The sequence below is a fragment of the Hippopotamus amphibius genome, chromosome 8 (genome assembly GCF_030028045.1).
Source record: "Hippopotamus amphibius kiboko isolate mHipAmp2 chromosome 8, mHipAmp2.hap2, whole genome shotgun sequence".
Taxonomy (NCBI): domain Eukaryota; kingdom Metazoa; phylum Chordata; class Mammalia; order Artiodactyla; family Hippopotamidae; genus Hippopotamus; species Hippopotamus amphibius.
This window is the reverse complement of record NC_080193.1, coordinates 31584612-31606721: the sequence shown is the minus strand read 5'-3', so window position 1 is coordinate 31606721 and position 22110 is coordinate 31584612. Positions and strand designations below refer to the sequence as shown.

The window sequence follows — 22110 nt, the reverse complement described above, 5'->3', positions numbered from 1 at the left end:
TGGTAAGGCTGTGAAAACAGCCTCATTGCTGATGGGGTTAGAAAAATAAAGCCTTTATAAAGAGGAATTTGCTAACAGCTAGCAGAGTTACACAGGTTTTACCCTTTTACCTGGCAATCCCATTCTAGAAAAACCCTCCAAAGTTACACTGGCAAAAATAAGAAGTGAAAGGCACAAGATCAGTCACTGCACACATATACTGCAAAAGAACAGAAATCCACATGTCCACAGGACACTGGTTGAGTGAACACAGTCAGCTGTAAAGCTCTGAGGACAAGCTCTCTAGCCTGCAAATGCAGTGGGTCTGGGATGTATTACTTACTTAAGGAGAGTTAAGCAGGTGTTAGAGAGTACACATTGTGTGCTTCCTTTTGTGTAACATATGAGGAGAAAAAGGAATACCTACACTTATGGTTTTGGTTCCAAAAAATAAACACTGGAAGGATAACACAAAATCTAATAAAAATGGTCACGATGGAAGGGAGGAAATGGGGAGTAACAGGACTAGAAGCCAGAGCTCCCTAAAAGTAATTCTGTATCAATGATTTTAACTTAAGAAATATATAGTTGTTTCATATAATTAAAAAACAAAATGGAATCAAGAAAAATAAAAACAAAGCCATTCCTAAAAGTAGAAAATAAAACAAATGAGCCCAACCCTATGTTAATGGTATAATCATATGGAGAATTGTTCCAAGCGACCTTGAAATACAGGACTCTGATGTCTTGAAAGTACAAGGAAGAGAATATAGTCACAAGCATGTTTTAAACCCTCAGTGGGCTTGCTGCTAGTATTGATACTTTGGAACTATTATGATTTATTATAGAAAAAATCCAATAAATATGTATGTTAATGTGTTAGTAAGCACTCAATGGAAGATACAAAAGAGAATCAAAAAAGTGAAATCCTGTAATGTTTAATATATACTGGAAATAGCAATATGCGCTTATGATGCATTTTCCTCTTTCTATGCATTTCCTAGCTCCATCATGGAGTAAGCCCAGAAGTACTGATAATGCAGTATAGACGAACACTCTGGGACAGAGACCAAGGGCTTTTAAAGCCACAGCACAGGCAGGACCAGTGCTCCTGGAAGAGGTGCACAGCCTGGGCAGGAAGTGCACAGGATGAGTCTGGAATCCGGTCCTGAAGCCAAGGATGTGCTCCAAGATTATGAGAGTCAAATGAAGGAGTCCCTTCTGGGTAAAGATGAGAGTGTCTGAGCAAGAAAAAAGGAGTAACTGTAATAGATTGGAACTTACTAAAAATAACAAAATTCATGAGTTTTTATTGAGAGTGAAAAATATAACCTTAATAATCCCCTGGTCCCCTCTGGGGATTGCTAGGCACCAATTCCTTACTATGAAAAGAATCCAGCAGTTACCTTGCTTTTACTAACCATATTACTAATGAAAATAAAAGGAATTATTTTATCTACTATCATGTAGTAGATGGTCAGTAACTTGGCATGCCTGTGAGGAAACTACGTCCTAAGTGGCATGTAATAAATGCTAATTATCATCATTACCAAGAAAGGTAGCCAAGCAAGGACACGGGACGGGAAACAGGACTGCCAGCAGGGTGGAGGATGAACCTCTGCTACACACACGTCTAATGGCCCAGTCCAGAGACCTGGCCATGCTGCTAAGCGAGCAGACTGACAGGGAGGAGGGAAGGTGGGCTCCCCAGCTGGGGACAAGCCAACACAACAGCCTGAACACAGGTAACACTGCCTGTGAAAGCAGTGGGATCTGTTTCCCCCTCCTCACCAGGCTGTGGGATCTGTTTCCCCCTCCTAATTGGGCAGTGCGATCTGTTTCCCCGTCCTAACAGGGCTGTGGAATCTGTTCCCACCTCCTAACTGGGTAGTGGGATCTGTTTCCCCCCCACTACCTGGGCTGGTCTCTGACTTAGTTTGCGGTGAAGTGAGGGTCTGTGAGGCCTTGAGCTCAGGTTGCAGCCAGTGCCTAGGATTCTGTGCTCACTCTCTCAGAACACCGCCTGGACACCACCGTGAAGGCTGGTGCAGCCAGATGGAGGGCAAGGCCCCTGGGGCAGGAAGGCGGCCAGTACGAACTCTAGCCATGTGAGTAAGGCCATCAGACCCTGACAGACCACACAGCCCTATCATACAACTCTCTCACTTAGTGGGCAAGTTGCTGCTGCCTTGGTTTAGTTTTCTTTAAAAAAAAAAAAAAAATTTATTTACTTATTTGGTTGTGTCAGGTCTTAGTTGCAGCACGTGTGATCTTTTTAGTTACAGCATGAGAACACTTAGCTGCGGCATGTGCGATCTAGTTCCCCGACCAGGGATCAAACCGGGGCCCCCTGTATTTGAAGCATAGAGTCTTACCCACTGGACTTCCTTGTACTTCCCACTAGGGAAGTCCCTGCCTCAATTTGCTAAAGTATAAAATAACATTAGTAAAACTCGTAGAGGTTAGTGTGAGGATTAAATAAGATAATATATAAAAAAGTCACAGAAGAGTTCGTGGCACATGGATTATTTTATAGTATTTAAGATAAAAGGTGACTCCCATATTTTACCGCGAACTGTCTTCAGGATAACGTTGTCCTACTGCTTCTTGGAGCTGGACATTAAGAAAAGACACATTCTGCCAGGTTTCCTTTTCTCTTATTTTATCAAAAATTGATGTGTAGAAGTCATACATGGTATCTCCCCCTTCCATTAAGAAGAAATTCCTCATGGCCTGTAAGTACTCAACCAACCTGAATGAAGAGAAAATAAGTGAGAAAGATCATAGGCTCATAAGATAGGATTCTAGATCAGTATCAGGGTTTGTACACCACCTGTCTTAGTGAAACAGGTTTACATTGTACATTTACTAAAATTAGAAATACTAACACATCTTAAAGATTTTCAAAAATAATAAAAACAGCATATGGTTTACTTTCAATAATCAGAAAGAAATGTTATTATTCTGTAACAGTGAAGAAAATTCGGCAAAGTCGCAAAAGTATAATAAAAAAAGTTAATCCAAATCTACTATTTATGATGAATTTCCACTGTTAATATTTAGGGTATTTCTTCCCAGTCTTTTTTTCTATGCATTAAAAAAAATAGTTCCTACCACATTATATATCCTGTTTTTAGAGATTTAAGACACTTTACATTATTTAAAACTCTGTATAAACACAATTTGTATGAACTTTACAAAATTCACACATGGAGATGAACATGCCACATTTTAATATGGATATACCATGTTTATGGAAAGCCGCAATTTAAAGACCTAGTCATCCGTTACTAAGTAATTTCATGTTTTTTCTCTGATAGTAAACTTCATGACAAGCATTTTTTGTATACAAGCTTTTTCTGCATTTCATTTGCGATAAATTCTCAGAAACAATTAAATTTCACAATAAAGTTGCAAAAACACTGATGGTCAATTGATCCTTTGAAAACTGTTTATTGCATATCCATTCCCTGCTCTAATTAAAATTAGCTTGAAATCAAGGTTTAAAAATGATTTCAGCCAAAAAAAAAAAAATAATAATAATTTCAGCTAAAGTACAATAAACTGCTGACTACTTTCCAAACGAAACCACTCCTACCTGTAATCTTTTTTTAGGGTTCGCATGAGGTTTCCACAGCAATCTAGATACTGCTTGTCAATATGAGGATAGAGGCAAGATCTCAGTGTTAGTTCAAATGTCTGGCAAGTCACGGATTCTGATGATCTATCCACACATATGTCTCCACCAGCAAACTTCTCGTGAAAGTCACTCTGTTCCAAATATAACCTTTAATAGAAAAACGAGTCTTGTTTTTAAGAGCTGCTGTCAACAGAACTCTCTTTTTAAAAAAAACCATCGATTCTTTTTTTATCTTTTAATGGAGGTAGTTTAAATAAGTTTGTATACAACTTTTAAAGATTATACTCCATTTACAGTTATTATAAAATACTGGCATGTTCCCTGTGCTGTACAATATTTCCTTGTAGCTTATTTATTTCATATGAGGGTGAGTCAAAATTTTCCACACTCTGGCTGTAGAATTTACAGAAGTTTTAATATAACCAGCATGCGGATAATTTTTGACTCATCCTTGTACGCAGTAGTTTGTACCTCTTAATTCCCCACCCCTATCTTGCCTTTCCCCCTTCCCTCCCCCCACTGGTAACCAATATTTTCTCCTTTATATCTATGAGTCTGTTTCTTTTTTGTTATATTTACCAGTTTGTTGTATTTTTCAGATTTCCCATGTAAGCGATATCATACATTATTTGATTTTCTGTCTGACTTATTTCACTAAGCATAATACCCTCCAAGTCCATCCACACTGCTGCAAATGGTAAAATGCCATTCTTTTTAATGACTGAGTAGTATTCCATTGTATACATTGATATATATCACATCTTCTTTATCCATTCCCCTCAATAAAATTCTCTTAAAACTCTGGAGTCCCATTTTTATCTTTAGTCTTAAAATTACCAACTATTGTAGAAATAAAAATCTTTTCCCTCAAAGTATTCTTTGTATGACACTGTCCTTCACAGAATTGCTTCTGCCTAAAAGATCAAGTACGGAGTAGCTCTTTCCAGCCATCAGGGTTGCAGTCAGGTGAACGACGGCCCTTAGATAATAAATAGGGTACTGTGTGAGTATGGAGAGCTTATTTCATGCAGGGGAAGTACCTGAAAGCCCCTAAGGGCCAAGATACACAGAGAGGGTCTAACTCAGCATGTCCTGGACCCCAACTCCCATGAGCACCTGCTGCATGAGTGACAGCGCTGCCATGGGCCCAGGCATATAGCAGTCTGTGGACTTTCACAAACAATAAGGAGGCCAAATAGTGTATCTGAAACAAGTGAACACAATATATTCTTGTATTTCATTCATTAAAAAGGAGAAGCTACAAAGGTTTCTATTTTTAAGGCTGGAAAGCCCTACTTGGCAGAAAGAAACAGTTACAAAATACGGAAGCACAGATTCTGCCATTTCAAAACACTGAAAATCTTGCAGGTGTGTATCACCTTGCAAAATTAATGGCCAGCAGCGGATCATGAACGTCATCCAGCTCAAGATGTCTCTCAGCAATGGACTGCATCTTAATGAGGGTCTCTCTGGTAGCCTGCTGTTCAGTGAGGGCCTGTGCAGTGGAGTCTTCTCCGTGCCGAAGACGAGACTGTACGGACTCCAGAAAGAGGGTATACAGACTTTTTCTTTCTGCATCTGAAACATAAAGAAATGTGTAAGGTGAACTATGTTCTAGTAAATAAGTAACATTAAGAAATATTAAGTAAAGTTATATACAGCCTGATATTTCTCCTTTGGCCTATGAAGGTCTATCCCTGTTTTGTGATCCTTACAGTATAGTACCCTTAGAACAACTAAACATTTTTACACCCTCTGTTAGACAACTGCAAAGTTCATCATTAAACATTCAAAGTATAAGCTAGTTTTTTTCTGAACAGAGTAACAGCCTAAACTGGATGCCTGAAAGTAAAGTTACCACCATACTAGACAGCACTATGATAACACTAATAGGAGTCATAATTTCATTGGGAAAAACACTTTCAACAGTGGCCCTGGAAAGCTCCTTATGTTTCATTATTCAGTTAAAAAGGAAATATTTCACGAAGTGAAAATATTACTTAAAGTAGACATAATAATTCAAAGTAATTAATATAACATTAAGGTGATTTACAAACAAACAACTAAGGTCACATCTATACCTCTCAAAGCCTTTTTAGTTAGTTGATAAAGCTTTGTATATTGCTTAAATTACTTCAAAAAAGACCAGAAATTATATCAAGATTTTCTCAAAATGTATGATCAGGTCTGAACCGCTCACCAACCAATTCCCCTCTGTGAGAGTTCTTTTCCTCAGGTGCCAAATTCTACACTGCACTAAGAAACGCCAGAGAATTGTTGTTAAAGAACCCGTCCTTGAGGCATCAGGAATAAGGAAAATGCACGTGGAACACATTATCACAGCCTTCAAACACTGTGCTGAAAGCTTCCAATGAGGACAATCTTTTTTCATTCAGGAGCAGCATGATCTATTAATTTGATATGGCGATAATTTCCATGAAAATAGAAGGCTTTGATAATTTTCAAACTGCACAATAATGACTTATCTCAGGATGGCAGGCGAGAAGAATGGAGCAGCTGCCCCACCACTATGGGGTTACCTCTGGCCGCGGCCTGGCATGTGGTGCTCTCCACACACTGCAGGTTCTTCAGCAGCTGCATCGACTTGCCAGCCATTATGATCTGCTTGAGGACAGGTTTCAGGAAGGATACCATGGTGTGCTGCCTGCTGGAGGGCCCCTGATCACTGCCAGAACTTGCACTAGCATTGTCACTCATTTTTTCTTCATTTTCTGTCTTTTCCGATACACTGTACAGCGTGTAAGTTGCATACCAAAAGTCTCTGTGATTTACTGGAACATTCTTGTTTCTGTAGGGATTCAAAAGAATTTTAAACTTTAACTTTTCTTCCTTAAAAACAACACTATATCTATTCTAGCTTAGGCATGTTGTCCAGACATTCCAAAACACAGTAGTATCAATTATTAGTAAAACGATGCAATCTTTAGGTAAAATGGGACAGATGTTTTACCTGACTTCAATTTAACATAGAAAAGTGGACAAATACTCTGAATGGCCCAGGTAAAATCTACCTAAGCAGAAAGTTTCCTGAATTGGAATTAAACAAAATATGATTAATTTGGTTCTCTTGAAAGGCAGAATAAAACTGTACCCATCTTGCCATCTCCTGTGAAGGGAAACTCCAGACTTCCACATCTTTTTTCCTCACATAGATTTTTAACTGGATTGTTTCAACAATGAAATGAGGGTTACTCATCACACTTTAAGGATAGTCAGAATCCTGTTTTTACAAAAATCCTCATGTGCAACAGAAGAAACAGGATGTAATGAGAGTCCCAAGATTCAGCTAAAGAAAGGCCAGTTCATTTATATCAGCACTGTGTAAACAGGTTTGCCTTTCTGTAACTCTAAGAACGTTACTCTCCCTAATGAGTTAAATGGATAACCATCAATAAAAACACGTTTCTATACAGAGTGCAGAATTTAAGACTGAGCTAAGAGTGCAAATAGTTCTATACTGCAGATTCCATAATTCTGTTCAAAAAAATCAATGAAGTGAAGGGGAATCATCATCATAAGATTTTATGATGATGAAGATTTTCCTTAACTGTTTTATTAAATATTATACTAAAAAGGTAAAAAAAAGCTAATTAGGAGAAATAAATATATTAGAGGCATATTCTGTAATATTTTCACATCTTTCATCTCATTGATAATTTATTCCCATTGATTCCCATTAATGAAACCATTTGACATCACCTAATTTACTTTAAGGGACTCGGTGTGCCTTTCACCATACCAGCCAGCCATAACACACTATCATTCAAAAACATAATTTGCTAAAAAGCAAAGCTATGATTGACATAAGACTTGGAAAGAGATATTTTTTGGCTAGAACCTGTTGTCTCCTATAAAAATGCAACAGCAGTTGCATATGCATCATCCGAAGCTAAGGGAAGTGCACGATCTGCACGTGGGAGAAGAGGGGTAAGGCCAGCTCCTGCTGTGCCCCTCACCTCTGGATGATGAACTCCCGGGCACCGTCGCACAGGTGCCCGTGCACGATCCACTCGTCCACTATCTGTAGGTAGGGCCGCACGGTCTCCACCCAGAGGGAGAACAGCAAGGACACCTGAGGAGACAGCGTGGCAGGCACAGCCATTCTCAGAATGCCCTCATCTCCACATAAAATGAGGTTTGAGCACTTATGAAGCACCTTTTAAAAAGTGATCCAATTTCTATGTTTTTTGAAACAAAGTAAGAAATTAAAAATCCAAACCATATGCTATAAAATCCTTATGAAAAAAACCTCACCTAAATATGAGAAGACCATACTGTCCATACCAGGACCCTCTTAGGAGTGAAAGTTACACAGGTACAACAGGTCTAAACCGGACAGTCCAAACTGGGATATGGTTATCCTATCCAAATAGTGCTATTAGCAAAATGTCCATTAACAAGGAAGTGATTTCATTCTACTATAGTTCCTAATAAAAAAGAAATTACAGAGCTGAAAGAAATGAACTTCTTTTTTTTACTGAAATGCAAGTACCAAAATGGTGAGGGAAAAAAGTCACACCAACAAACTAGGCAAAACACATTAATATGTACCCAAATAAACACGCAGCTTTCTAGATTAAAGTCTCTAGTTAGATTTGTATTTTTTAAAATTATGGTAAAAAAATACATAATATAAACTATACTGTCTTAACCATCTTAAAGTATACAGTTTGGTAGTGTTAAATGCGTTCATACTGTTGTGAAAATAGACCTAACCTTTTTCATGCTGCAAAACTGAAACTTCATACCCATTAACTATTCCATTTTCTCCTCTCCCCCAGCCCCTGGTAACCCCCATTCTCCTCTCTGTTTCTATGAATTTGACTACTCTAGATACCTCATATATATTTTTGTATTTTTACTTAAGAGTTATTGCAAACATCTATATAAGTCAGTGAGGTATCTTTCACATCTTGCTTTTATGTTTTGCTTTATTCTTGCCTCTTCCATCTGGTGATCTTGGCAATTTCAGCTGAAAAGCTAGTTTCCTGCAGCTTTAAATTTAGAAGCTAATTTGAAAACTCACAACAACTGTCTGACACACCAGTTTTACAAATATCTATGACAGGATATCCACCACTCCTACGGCTGAGCAGAATTAGCACACGTGGTGGACTAGACAAGGGTCCCACATACAGTTTGCTCAGAGGCTTCTCCAACATTGTCATATTCAAGGATGGCTTTGTATAGTGTGTTGAGCAGGTGAGACGCTCGAACGACATTTCGAGTGTCAGGTGGAACTTCTGCTACTCCAGTACTAAACACTTTGTGCAGAACCTTGAGCTGAGCCAGTCGAGGTGACAACTTGTCCACCACAATTGCAAGAGTTACTGTAGTATCTGTAAATATCAAGAAATCAAACTCATTAGCAAGGAAAAATACCTGCATTCAAAATGTGATACAGACGTTAACCCACTTATGGAAAGGCATGGCAAACTCGAGGATGGTGGGTTTTAATCTCAAGTTACAAGGAACTAATTTCCCCCAAGAAAGAACTCCCGAAAGAAGGAAAAGACAACTCAGCAGAAAAATAATGAATAAAGGAACTGGCAACTCATGGAAAGGAAATTCAAATGATTCTTAAACATACAGAAGGACACTCAAACTCACTTATGAAAAAAGAATGCAAAATAAAACTACACTGGGCAAATGAAAAACAGACTACAATGGGCTCCTTTTTTAGTGAGGGAGGCAGAGAGGGGTGACTACTAAAGGTAACAAGAGCTGTGTGGTCAGGACGGCACAGCTCTGAATCCAAAATATGGAGGTGGTCATACAAATCTACACATGTGATAAAATGTCAAAGAATTAGAGAAGATACTACTTACCTCCTCACAAAAAACCAAGTACTGTACCTGTAAAACTGGTGAAGCCCATGTCAGGCCTGCAGACTAGTTAACATATTATGCCAATGTTAGCTTCTTAGTTTTGATAATGTACTGCAGGTGCCAACACTGGAGGACATGGGGTGATGGGAACATGGGACCTCAATGCACTATATTTTGCAATAGTTGTAAGTAAAATTTAAGGGGGAAAAACTTGCACTGGGTTACGATTTTCACCTATCATATTGGTGCAGATCCAAAAGTTTGATAACACACTGCTGGCAAGACTGTGAACAAACGGGTACTCATATATATTCCTGGCAAGGGTGTAAAGTTATTTATCTGTACCTCCATGGAGAACAATATGGAAACACCTACTGAAATCACATATGCCACCATACACCCTTTGACGTAGCAATTCCACTCTTAAGCATCTGTGCTATGGGTGACTTGCTGCACATATGCACAATTCTTTATGTGTAAGTGGGTATCACTGCAGCCCTGTTGCCAACAGGAAAAGATCAGGTACAGCCCAAGTATCCATCAAAAGGCGACTGGTCTATGATACATCCATAGACAAAATGTTAAATATTTAAAAAAGAACGAGGAGGCTCTTTAAATACTTGTATGGTACAATCCTCAAAATTTACATTAGAAAACAATTTGAAGAGAGCAGTTAAAAGACTACTAGGTATGTATATATGAATACAAATTGCTTGCATATGTCTAAATTATTTCTGAAAGGATGCACAAGAAATGCATCAGTTGGTTGCCTCTGGGCTGGGGAACTGGTGCAGGAGGAAAACTTTTCACTGCAAATCTTTCTAAACTGCTTGAATTTTTAGAGATATGAATGGCTTAAAAATACAAACAAAATAATTTAAAAAAAGGAGTGTATTCAGGAGAATTACTTATTTGCCATGTAATTTTCAAATCTTAAATCAATTATTAACGTAAATGGCGTTCAAAATATGAATTATGTGTTATGAGTAAAAGGGAAAAATATTTAAATACCATTATTGATGATGCACTTCTCAATTTCTGTAAGTTCCTCTTTGAAACTAATGAAGTACTTGTACAGGGCCCACATGAAAGCCTGGTACGTCCTAAAAGGCGCTTCTGTCGACTTCTTAGGAACAGAACCATTTCCAGGTAACATGTTTTCAGAGCTATGCCCCATGACTTCATCAATGAACTCCTGGAGTCGAAACACAACCTGGCCATATGCTGCTATTTGTTCTAGCACTGACCGTAAACAGCTCTACAACGGAAGCGAACCACAATGATTTAACGTCAGTCTTCTGCAGGCATTGTAATTCATATCCCCCTCACTCTAAAACATTTCTTTTGTGGCTTTTTTAAACAGTATGCTTAGTAAAGACAAAGTAGTAAAACGAATATTTAGTTTTATATTCAGAGGAAATAGTGTAAGCATTAAATTTTATAAAATATTGAACTGTGGCTTATACTTTTTAAAAACACATAAATAAAATGTAAATGTACCACAGGCAAACAAATTACAGTAGACAGCTTTCCCAATACAAATGACAGAAAATACAATTCAAAACTAAATACGAATACCACAAACAATATTAAAGAATTCTCTAAGCACTATAAAAACACAAACTTTATTTTGCCTCTTGGTACTTAAATATATTTAGTAGTTAATTTTAATATTCCAAAATGTTCTAAAGTTACATAACCATGATTTATATAAATCTTATTATTTATTTTTAATTATAATAAATACAAATTACTTACATGTGTCAAGTGAGTTACTATAATATTGTTTCTCACAGTTACCTTTCCATCTATCAACTGAAAAATAAAGAGCTTTTTTACCCCTGAAAGTAACCTGAAATGAAATAAAAGATGAATGTACTTTAAGTCTAGAAAAATATTCACTAACTGTAATGCCTAAGAAATTTTAATAAAAGATTCAGAAGAGGAGGGTGAGGGAGGGCAAAAAGGTCAGATAATTAGAAAATAGAAGACGTCAATCTTTTTATCTGATTACTTTAAGACTCAAGATATTTAAATATCATCTTTAAAAAACTCCAAAACAGTATTGTCAAAGCACTTCTTCACATATATGATGGTCCAAATAGATATTCCCACTTTTAAGAGCATCAATATTATATTTTATGGCAGAGAGAACCAGAACCTGGAAGTCTCAGTAGTAACAGCACTACACGTTACATTCCTTACCTTCATTTCTGTATGAACACAATCTAAATTCTTAAATTCCTGGTTTCTAGGTACAAGGCACAGGTAATTCTCACTGATATGCTCTGCCTAAAAGGCAGTAAGCAGAAAATTAGAAACCTTAATTTGAATTCAGATATTTAAAAAGTGATGTCTAATCTTAATTAAATCATGTATGAAGTTATTCAAAATGGAAAAGAGATAAATATAGCAAAATCTCCATGGTCAAATCTGAAGTTTTGGCTTCCTGAGTTGCCAATCCACGTTTAGGTGCCCACAGGGACCTGCTCTGTGTTCAAACCTAATGGCCTGCTCCTAACGTGCATGTGAAAAACCCTCAAACACCTCTCTTTAAGAAAGCAAAATTCTGCTTCTCATGAATAAAGTCTTTAGACTATGAATTAGGTTAACAGGTCTTACCAAAGGGTTTCCCGAATAACCTGTGTTTCGGTAACAAAAACTCTGTCCTCTGGAACATATAATGGGTCACTGCTGTACAAGTGTTGGTCCCTATTAGATAACAAACATCAAATGTCCATGAAAAGATTTCTCATTAAGTAAAAATTTCTCATTAAAATTTCTCATTAAGTAAAATTCTTCTCAAAGAATATGTGTAATTTAGTAATAATTTAACCAGTAAACAATAAGCATATAAACATAATACATACTTTAGTATATGTGCTGCCGAAGCGAGCACTACATACTTTAAATTTCCTCCCATATTCACTTTCACAAGTCAACTGAAATACTCTCAGAGAAACACTTTCAGAGCAATTCTAACTGCTATGTTTATTGCTGACTTAGGCAAATGTTTAAAACTATGTATTGTTGTTTTGGAAAAATAGTAACTATTTCTGCAGTAAGTGCACTAAAATAGAAATCAAATAAATGGCCTAATATATACCAATCTATTTACTTTGAAAATAACAAATCAAAAGGTAGATTATAGTTAAATAATAATTTCATCTTAAAAATAATAATTAAATAATAAAACTGTGTTCAACTGGAATTGTTAAAAATTTCAAGGAGAAGCAGATTTGAGATTTGTTTTCCCTTCTCACTTGGCTGCCTTGTGAATAAACCCTTTTCTGCTGAAACCTTGGTGTTTCAGCTTTTGGCTTGCTGATCACCAGGCAGAGACCTAGTTCGATGAGGCACTGACCACAGGTTAAGGGGCAAGTACAAAGTATTATGAAGAATAAGTGACTGAGGAGAGTGGCCTAGATGGCAGAGTAGAAGGACCTTAAGCTCACATCCTTCCACAAGCACACCAAAAATACAACTAACTGCAGAAAGAAAAACTGATGAAGAACACTGGAACATACCAGAAAATATGAAAGAAGGAACCACAATAAGACAGGCAGGAGAGGCAGACTCGTGATACAATCAAATCTGATACCCCTAGGTGGGTGACCCATAGACTGGAGAATAATTATATTAGAGAGGTTCTCCCACACATCCACACATGAGGCCTCTCCCTGCCCACCCCCCCCAGCCTGGGGCTCTGGTACCAGGAAGAGGAGGCCCCAGAGCATCTGGCCAGTGGGGCTCTGCAGGATTGAGGGAAATAGAGATCTCACTCTTAAGGGTGCACACAAAATCTCACGTGCACCGAGACTGAGGGCAAAGGCAGCAATATGATAGGAACCTGGGCCAGACCTACCTGCTGGCCTTGGAGGGTCGCCTAGGGAGGTGGGGTGTGGCTCACCCTGGGGACAAAGATACTGGTGGTGGCTATATCAGGGAGCATTCATCTGTGTGAGCACTCATGGAGGTTCACATATTGGCACCAAGACCTGGCCCTACCCAATAGCCTGTAGGCTCCAATATGGGCACGCCTCAGGCAAAACAACAAACTGGGCAGGGACACAGTGCCACCCATCAGCAGACAGGCTGCCTAAAGACTTTCTGAGCCCAAGCTGCCTCTACACATGCCCCTAGATGTGACCCTGCCCACAAGAGGGACAAGACTCAGCTCCACCCACCAGTGGGAGGCACTGACTGGCACCTCCTGCAGGAAACTTACACAAGCCTCTAGACCAGTCTGACCCATCAGGGGGCAGACGCCAGAAGCAAGAAAAACACAACCTGCAATGGGTCACTGATGAAATCAAAGAGGAAATAAAAAAATACATGGAGAAAAATGAAAATGGAAACACAACGATCCAAGTCTACTGGACACAGCAAAAGCAGTTCTAAGAGGGATATTTATAGTGATACAAACCTAACTCAGGAAGACAAAAATCTCAAATAAACGACCTAACCTCACACCTAAAGAAACCAGAAAAAGGAGAAGAGATAAAACCCAAAGTTAGTAAAAGGGAAAATCATAAAGATATACAGCAGAAATAAATGAAATAGAGACAAAAACATAATAGAAAAGACCAATGAAACTAACAGCTGCTTCCTTGAAAAGATACACAAATTTGGTAATTTTTCAGACTCATCAAAAAGAAAGACAGAAGGCCCAAATCAATACAATCAGAAATGAAAAAGGAGATGTTACAATTGACACCACATGAATACAAAGGGTCATAAGAGACTACTGCAAGCAACTGTACACCAATAAAATGAACAACCTTGAAGAAATGGACAAATCCCTGGGAATGTACAATCTCCCAAGGCTGAATCAGGAAGAAATAGAAAATGTGAACAGACCAATTTCCAGTAATTAAACTGAATCAGTAATCAAAAAAAGTCCCAACAAACAAAAGTCCAGGACCAGATGGCTTCACAGGTGAATTCTACCAAACATTTAGAGAAGCGTTAACACCTATCCTTCTCAAAGTATTCCAAAAATTGCAGAGGAAGGAACACTTCTAACCTCATTCTATGAGGCCACCATCACCCTGATACCAAAACCAGACAAAGATATCACAGGCAAAAAGAAAATCACAGGCCAATATCACCGATGAACACACAGGCAAAAGTCCTCAACAAAATACTAGCAAACTGACTTGAACAATACATTAAAAGGATCATATATCATGATCAAGTGAGGTTTATCCCAGGGATGCAAGGGTGATTCAACATCTGCAAATCAATGTGATACATCCCATTAATAAATTGAAGAATAAAAACTACATGACAATCTCAATAGATGTAGAAAAAGCCTTCGACAAAATTCAGCATCCAATTGTGATGAAAACTCTCAAAAAAATGGATGTAGTGGGAACATACCTCAACATAATAAAGGCCATATATGATAAGCTCACAACTAACATCATACTCAAAGACGAAAGCATTTTCTCTAACATCAGCCAAGACAAGAATGCTCACTTGGTGACTTCTACACAATATAGTCCTAGCCACAGCAATCAGACAAGGAAAAGAAATAAAGGCATCCAAACTGGAAAAGAAGTAAAACTGTCACTATTTGCAGATGACATGATGCTATACATCATGCCACCAGAAAACTAAAGATGCCACCAGAAAACTACCAGAGCTAATCAATGAACTCAGGAAAGTTGCTGGATACAAAATCAATACACAGAATTCTGTTGCATTTCTATATACTAACAACAAACTATCAGAAAGAGAAATTAAGGAAATCAATCCCATTTACCACTGCATCAAAAAGAATAAAATACCTAGGAATAAATCTACCTAAGGAGGCAAAAGACCTGTACTCTGAAAACTATGACACTGATGAAAGAAATTGAAGATGACACTAAAAGCTGGAAAATACACTGTGTTCTTGGATAGTAAGAATCAATATTGTTAAAATGAGCACAGTACCCAAGGCAACCTACAGATTCAATGCAATCCCTATCAAATTCCAATGGCATTTTTCACCGAACCAGAACAAAAAAGTTTTAAATGTGTATGGAAACACAAAAGACCCCAAACAGCCAAAACAATCTTGAGAAAGAAAAACAAAAGTAGAGCAATCAGGCTCCCTGACTTCAGAGTACACTACAAAGCTACAGTCATGAAAACAGTATGGTGCTGGCACAAAAACAGACACAGAGATCAACGGAACAGGATAGAAAGCCCAGAAATAAACCCGCACACTCAAGGTCAATTCATCTAAGAAAAAGGAGGCAAGAACATACAATGGAGAAAAACAGTCTCTTCAATAAGTAGTGCTGGGAAAACTGGACATACATGTAAAGGAATGAAATTAGAACATTCTCTAAAACCATATACACAAATAAACTCAAAATGGATTAAAGACCTCAATATAAAACTGGATACTATAAAACTCCTAGAGGAAAACATAAGCAGAAAACTCTTTGACATAAATTGCAGCAATATTTTTTTGGATCCATCTCCTAGAGTAAAGAAAATAAAAGACAAAAATAAACAATGGGACCTAATTAAATTCAAAAGCTTTTGTACAGCAAAAGAAACTATAAACAAAAAGACAACCTACTGACTGAGAGAAAATATTTGCAAACGATGCAACCAACAAGGGATTAATTTCCAAAATGCATAAATAGCTCATACAGCTTAATATGAAAAAAACAACCAACCAAATCAACAAATGGGCAGAAAACCTAAATAGACATTTCTCCAAAGAAGACACACAGATGGTCAATAGGCACATGAAAAGATGCTCAGTACTGCTAATTATTAGAAAAATATAAATCAAAACTACAATGAGGCATCACCTCATACCAGTCAGAATGGCCATCATTAAAAAGTCTACAAATAATAAATGCTGGAGAGAGTTTGGAGAAAAAGGAACTTTCCTCCCCTGTTGGTGGGAATGTAAATTAGTGCAGCCACTACGGAGAATAGTAAGGAGGTTCCTTAGAAAACTAAAAATAGAGTTACTATATGATCCTGGAACCCCACTCTTGGGCATATATCCATAGAAACTCTAATTTGAAAAGATACATGCACCCCAATGTTCATGGCAGCACTATCTATAATAGCCAAGACATGGAATCAATCTACATGTGCACTGACAGATGGACAGATGAATGGATAAAGAAGATGTGGTGTACACACACACATACACACACACATACACACACACAGGAATATTACTCAGCCATAAAAAAGAATGAAACATTGCCATTTGCAACAACATGGATGGACCTAGAGATTACCATACTAAGTGAAGTAAGTCAGACAGCAAAAGGCAAATATTAAATGATATCACTTACATGTGGAATCTTAAAAAATGCCACAAATGAACTTATTTGCAAAACAGAAATGCACTCATAGGCATAGAAAACAAACTTATGGTTACCAAAGGAGACAGATAAACTAGGAGAGGGGAGAGAGATAAACTAGGAGTTTGGGATTAATATATACACCTTATGACATATGAAATAGGCAAAAAACAAGGACCTACTGTATAGCACAGGGAACTATATTCACTACCTTATAATAATTCATAATGGAAAAGAAGCTGAAAAAGAATATATATATATATTCATACATGGGGGTGAGTCAAAAATTATCCATACTCTGGCTGTAGAATTTATAGAAGTATTTATAGAAGTTTTAATACAGCCAGAGTGCGGATAATTTTTGACTCACCCTCATGGATCTGTGTGTGTGAGACATATATAAATGTATGTATGTATAACTGAATCACACTGCTGTACACCTGAAACTAACACAACATTGTAAGTTAACTATACTTCAATTTTAAAAAATATTTAAATAAAAAGTTCAAAGAAGTACTTGATTTAAGTCACAACTCAAAACCAAATATTTAAACATCAAAGTTTCCTCTATCAACACATGAAATGGAAACTAGCTTCTTACCAGAGAGCAGCTAGATTGGAGTGCAAATGTAAACTATGAGGAAACCTCGAGGACCTGACTGTCCAGTACTGACGGACCACATGTTGTTCCAGCCAGCTTCGGGCATCTGGCTCATCTAGTGGAAGGAAATTTATTTACAATTAAGTTATAAGGCTTAACAACAAAATATTTGATCAATTTTGTCACAATATCTGAATTTAGGATTCCATTCAAATATTCAATTGAAAAAGGGCCTTTAAAATAACAGCTATCCAACAACATTTATATATATAATATTTACTTAAAACCATATACATATAGAGAGAGAGACATAGAGAGACATACATATAAAATTTAATTAAATGTCATTGCTAGAAAGTAAAAAAAAAATTACTTGATTTTAAAATGACCCATGAATAAAAAGACACAATCAGTATATTTGAATAGTTCAATAATCATGAAAGAAATTGAAATGGTAATCAAATATGTTTCCAAGCACCCCCAAAGCCTCAGGACTAGTACTAAGGTTTGAAGGATGAGCTATCTTATACAGATTGTTGTAGAAAACAGGAAAAGGGAGAGCTGCCTAACATTTTATGTGGCTAATATAAGTTTGCATCTAAAACCAGATAAAGACATGATAAGAAAAAGTAATTCATCAAAGAATAACGATGAAAAAATTCTCAATTAAAAAAAGCAAACCCAATCCAATACTGTAGTAAAAAAATAACAGAATGATCAAGGAAGTTTAGCTCAGGAATTCAAGAATGATTCACTATCAAAAAAAATCTATCGGTAAAGTAGCAGAGCAAAAGAGATGAATTACAGAATTAGCTCATAGATGAAGAACAGCATTTGATAAAGTTCAATACCTATTTATGATTAAAGACCGCTAGAAAAACAGGAATAAAAGCCTTAATTTTACAAAGGCCGCATATCCTGAACCTATGCCAAAAACCATCACACTTAATTAAGGAATTTCAGGGGCAACCCTCTTGGGATAAAAACCACTCCAGGAAACCCAGGCCAATTGCCACTGCTTCCTCTGCAGGCTAGAGAGCTGGCCAGAAAAGAGACATGGTTAAACATGTCATTAAGAAGATATAAGGTATAAGAACTGGCAGGAACTGTTGGTGGGAATGTAAGTTGGTACAGCTATTATGGAAAACAGTTTGAAGGTTCCTTAAAAAACTAAAAATGGAACTACCATATGACCCAGCAATCCCACTCCTGGGCATATACCCAGAGAAAACCATAATCCAAAAAGAAACATGTACCATAATGTTCACTGAAGCACTATTTACAATAGCCAGGACATGGAAGCAACCTAGATGCCCATCAACAGATGAATGGATAAAGAAGATGTGGCACATATATATAAAATGGAACATTACTTGGCCATAAAAAAGAATGAAATTGAGTTATTTGCAATGAGGTGGATAGACCTAGAGTCTGAAATACAGAGTGAAGTAAGCCAGAAAGAGAAAAACAAATACTGTATGCTAACTCATATATATGGAATCTAAAAAAAAATGGTACTGACGAACCCAGTGACAGGGCAAGAATAAAGATGCAGGTGTAGAGAATGGACTTGAGGACACAGGGTGGGGGGGACGGCGAAGGGGAAGCTGGGATGAAGTGAGAGAGTGGCACTGATATATATACACTACCAAGTGTAAAACAGATAGCTAGTGGGAAGTTTCTGCATAACATAGGGAGATAAACTCGATGATGGGTGATGACAGAGGGCCAGGATAGGGAGGGTGGGAGGGAGTCATGGGAGGAAGGGGATATAGGGATATATGTATAAATACAGCTGATTCACTTTGGTATACCTCAAAAACTGGCACAACAGTGTAAAGCAATTATATTCCAATAAACAGCTTTAAAAAAAAAAAAAAGAACTGGCAGGAGATAAAATTGTCAATATTTGATCATCTACACAAAAACCCCAATGGAATCAACGATACAAAATTACTATGAGAGTTCAGCAAGAATGCTGGATATAAGAACAATTTACAAAAAACAAGTGTCCCCCTACACCAGCAATAAATAGAACAAAAAAGACATTATTCAAAATAAGAATTATTAACATACATAGAAATGAACAAACACTTAAGATCTTTACAAAGAAAATTTCCAAAATCTAGTAAGACGTTAAAAAATTAGAATAAATGTGAATATTTTCATAGTAAAGATGTCAAATCTCCCCAAGCTAAATCTATAAATTCAATGCAATCCCAATAAAAATTTCAGCTGGATTTTTAAAAAGGAACTTATCATACTGCTCCTAAAATGTCTATAGAAGAATAAAAGCCCACAAAGAGTTAAGCCAATTTTGATAAAGAGTAAAGGAGGTGAGGGGAAACTTGCCTTCTGTGTGCTGAAGCACATTACAAAGCCATATAAATAAAAACAATCTGTTCCTCTGCAACTCACACTCAGGGAAGAGAACTGAATATTCAAAAATAAATAAGTGTACTGATACATAATAACGTTAGCACCACAAAACAATGTGGGAAGAATGGACTGTTCACTAGACCCTGTTGGGAAATCTGCTCATGATAGGGGAGAAAAATAAACTGGACCTTTTAACCTCACTTCATACATAAAAGAGGATCTGGTGGTAACTAAAGAGCTAAACACAAGCTCTGAAAAAGCAAACAGAAGGAAAATACAAGGGAATGTTCTTGTAGAGAGAAATATCAAGGCCCAAATTCTAACCATATCATGAAAAATTCACAGATTTGAGTACAATAAAATATTTTTGAAAATCACAGATTCTGTTTGAAGGATACCATGAACATGTTAACAGGTGACTAATTACGGGAAGAAAATTGCAATGTCTAAAACCTAGGAACTACTATCTAGATATACAAAAAGCTGAAGGGTGGGGATGGGTAGGAAGGACATGAAACTCTAAAGAAAAGCAACCAAAGGATGTCAATGCATACATCATAGAAGGGGCAAGACTGAGGGAGCTAGGGGATCCCAAGTACTTATCCTGAGTAGTCAGACGAATGCAAATGAAAACAGCAGACCAAATCAGAGAATGGGAGGGTTTAATCAGGTAGGGATGAGATTCTGGGCCAGGTCCATAACTGTGCATGGCACTAGGGAGAAGAAGTGAAGACAGCGTAGGCCTGTCCACAAGACAAGCAATTACAGAAATAGGTGCTGCAACCTGCAGCATCCTATGCAGCCATTAGGAGCGACAGAAGAGGTATTCATAGAGTGACATGGACAGATTAAAACAGAGTTAAATGAGAAGAGGAACAGAACGGAGTTTACACATAGCATAATACCAGTATGTAATTTTTAAAAAATAATACAACCAACCAAAACAATGTACCTTATAAGAACTCAACATGTTTGAGAACAGATATCAAATACAATAGAACAGGAGCCTGTCACTGGGCTGGCAGAGAAAGGAAAAGGGGAGTGAGAATCACAAAGAGCAGAAGAGAAGAAATAAACTAAACCAAAAGGCCTTGCACGGGCTGTTGCTGCTGCTCACATGCTCTGAGCTAATTAATCCACACTCTGCCCTAAAGGTCCAATTCAAAAATGAAAAAGAAAGGGAAGAGAAAAGAAACCAGAAAATTGTTAGCATGCTAAATCAGCTTTAACTACTTTATGTGCATTTGGCAAGGTTCAGGTACAATGAACAGGGCCAGGTCACAGACCCCAGCTTCTGGGCTTAGCTTCATAGCTGTGACCATGGGAAAACCACACTATCCATGCCTTTGTTTTTCATCTATAAAATGACAAGTAGGATTACATGTTCTAATCTCTAAGGTTGTTTCCAGCTCTTTCTAGATTCTACCAATTCATATTTTTTCATTAAAAAATGAAAAAGTAGACATCAAATTTAAAATTAAATTGTATAGATCTTTCCCTTTTATCCAGTCACTAACTTTAGCAAAGCCAATCCTTCTGCGAAAAAAAAAAAAACCCAAAAAACAAATAAACAATCATTTAGGACTAACAAAGTTCTCAGAACTATAAAAAAAAGACCAAGATTGTACTGTAAATGCTTCTCAACATTACTTCTATAGAGCTACTTCTTAGGTACTACAGAAGAAAGATCTACTAACGGTTTAAAAAGGTTCGCTTTTAAAGATGGCAGAGCTTACCAATGTCTTAAACTACATGGAACTGATTCTCAAAGCCTGCCTTTCCCTCTAGAGAATTCTTCTATTAGAAAATGATGCCAGCATCCAAGAACACACAATACCTTTCCAGCTGACTCGAGGCCCTGGTTTTTTGTTTTGATCTTGCTCTTCTAAGGGTGTCCTGTCCACCTGAATCCCAGAGTCCTCTCTGCTTAAAGGCTGCTGATCTTCTTCGTCTTCACTTTCTTCAGACCAATTCTGATTAAAAGAAGGAAATACACCTCACCCTTACAGCACCTAACAACTGGAGCTATTTAGATTAAAAGATTAAGAAAATTTCAGAAGAAATGCAAAAACTGTATCAAATGAAACTTTTTCTACAAGTCTTGAAAGTTATTATTACAGAATGGAATTCGTTTTGGTGGCCAAATTCCAAGATTTATAGCTCCTTAAGGGATTCATATATTTTCTGATCAACTTCCTAGTACCGATGTTTTGGTGCAAAATCTTAATAAAACTTCCATAATAAACTACTCTAATTTAGTTAAGACTGTTCCTGTTTTAGGTAAGTTGCTGTAGGGCAGAAGGACCCATAAAAATCATCTTAAATAACTCAGCATGT

General features: G+C 37.2%; 1 protein-coding gene across 2 annotated transcripts in view; it reads right to left on the bottom strand.

Moving 5' to 3' along the window:
- The window catches only part of TUBGCP5 (tubulin gamma complex component 5), a 52013-nt gene that overhangs the window by 9266 nt on the left and 20637 nt on the right, over nucleotides 1-22110 (bottom strand). For both annotated transcript variants that reach the window (XM_057745321.1, XM_057745320.1), the window contains exons 6-16: nucleotides 21611-21746; nucleotides 17395-17509; nucleotides 12091-12180; nucleotides 11227-11320; nucleotides 10480-10726; nucleotides 8777-8979; nucleotides 7597-7712; nucleotides 6160-6428; nucleotides 4999-5197; nucleotides 3578-3766; nucleotides 2549-2731 (exon numbers count right to left, since the gene is read on the bottom strand). In XM_057745321.1, the coding sequence (XP_057601304.1) occupies nucleotides 2549-2731; nucleotides 3578-3766; nucleotides 4999-5197; nucleotides 6160-6428; nucleotides 7597-7712; nucleotides 8777-8979; nucleotides 10480-10726; nucleotides 11227-11320; nucleotides 12091-12180; nucleotides 17395-17509; nucleotides 21611-21746 (1841 nt within the window). The remainder of the gene's footprint in view (nucleotides 1-2548; nucleotides 2732-3577; nucleotides 3767-4998; nucleotides 5198-6159; nucleotides 6429-7596; nucleotides 7713-8776; nucleotides 8980-10479; nucleotides 10727-11226; nucleotides 11321-12090; nucleotides 12181-17394; nucleotides 17510-21610; nucleotides 21747-22110) is intronic.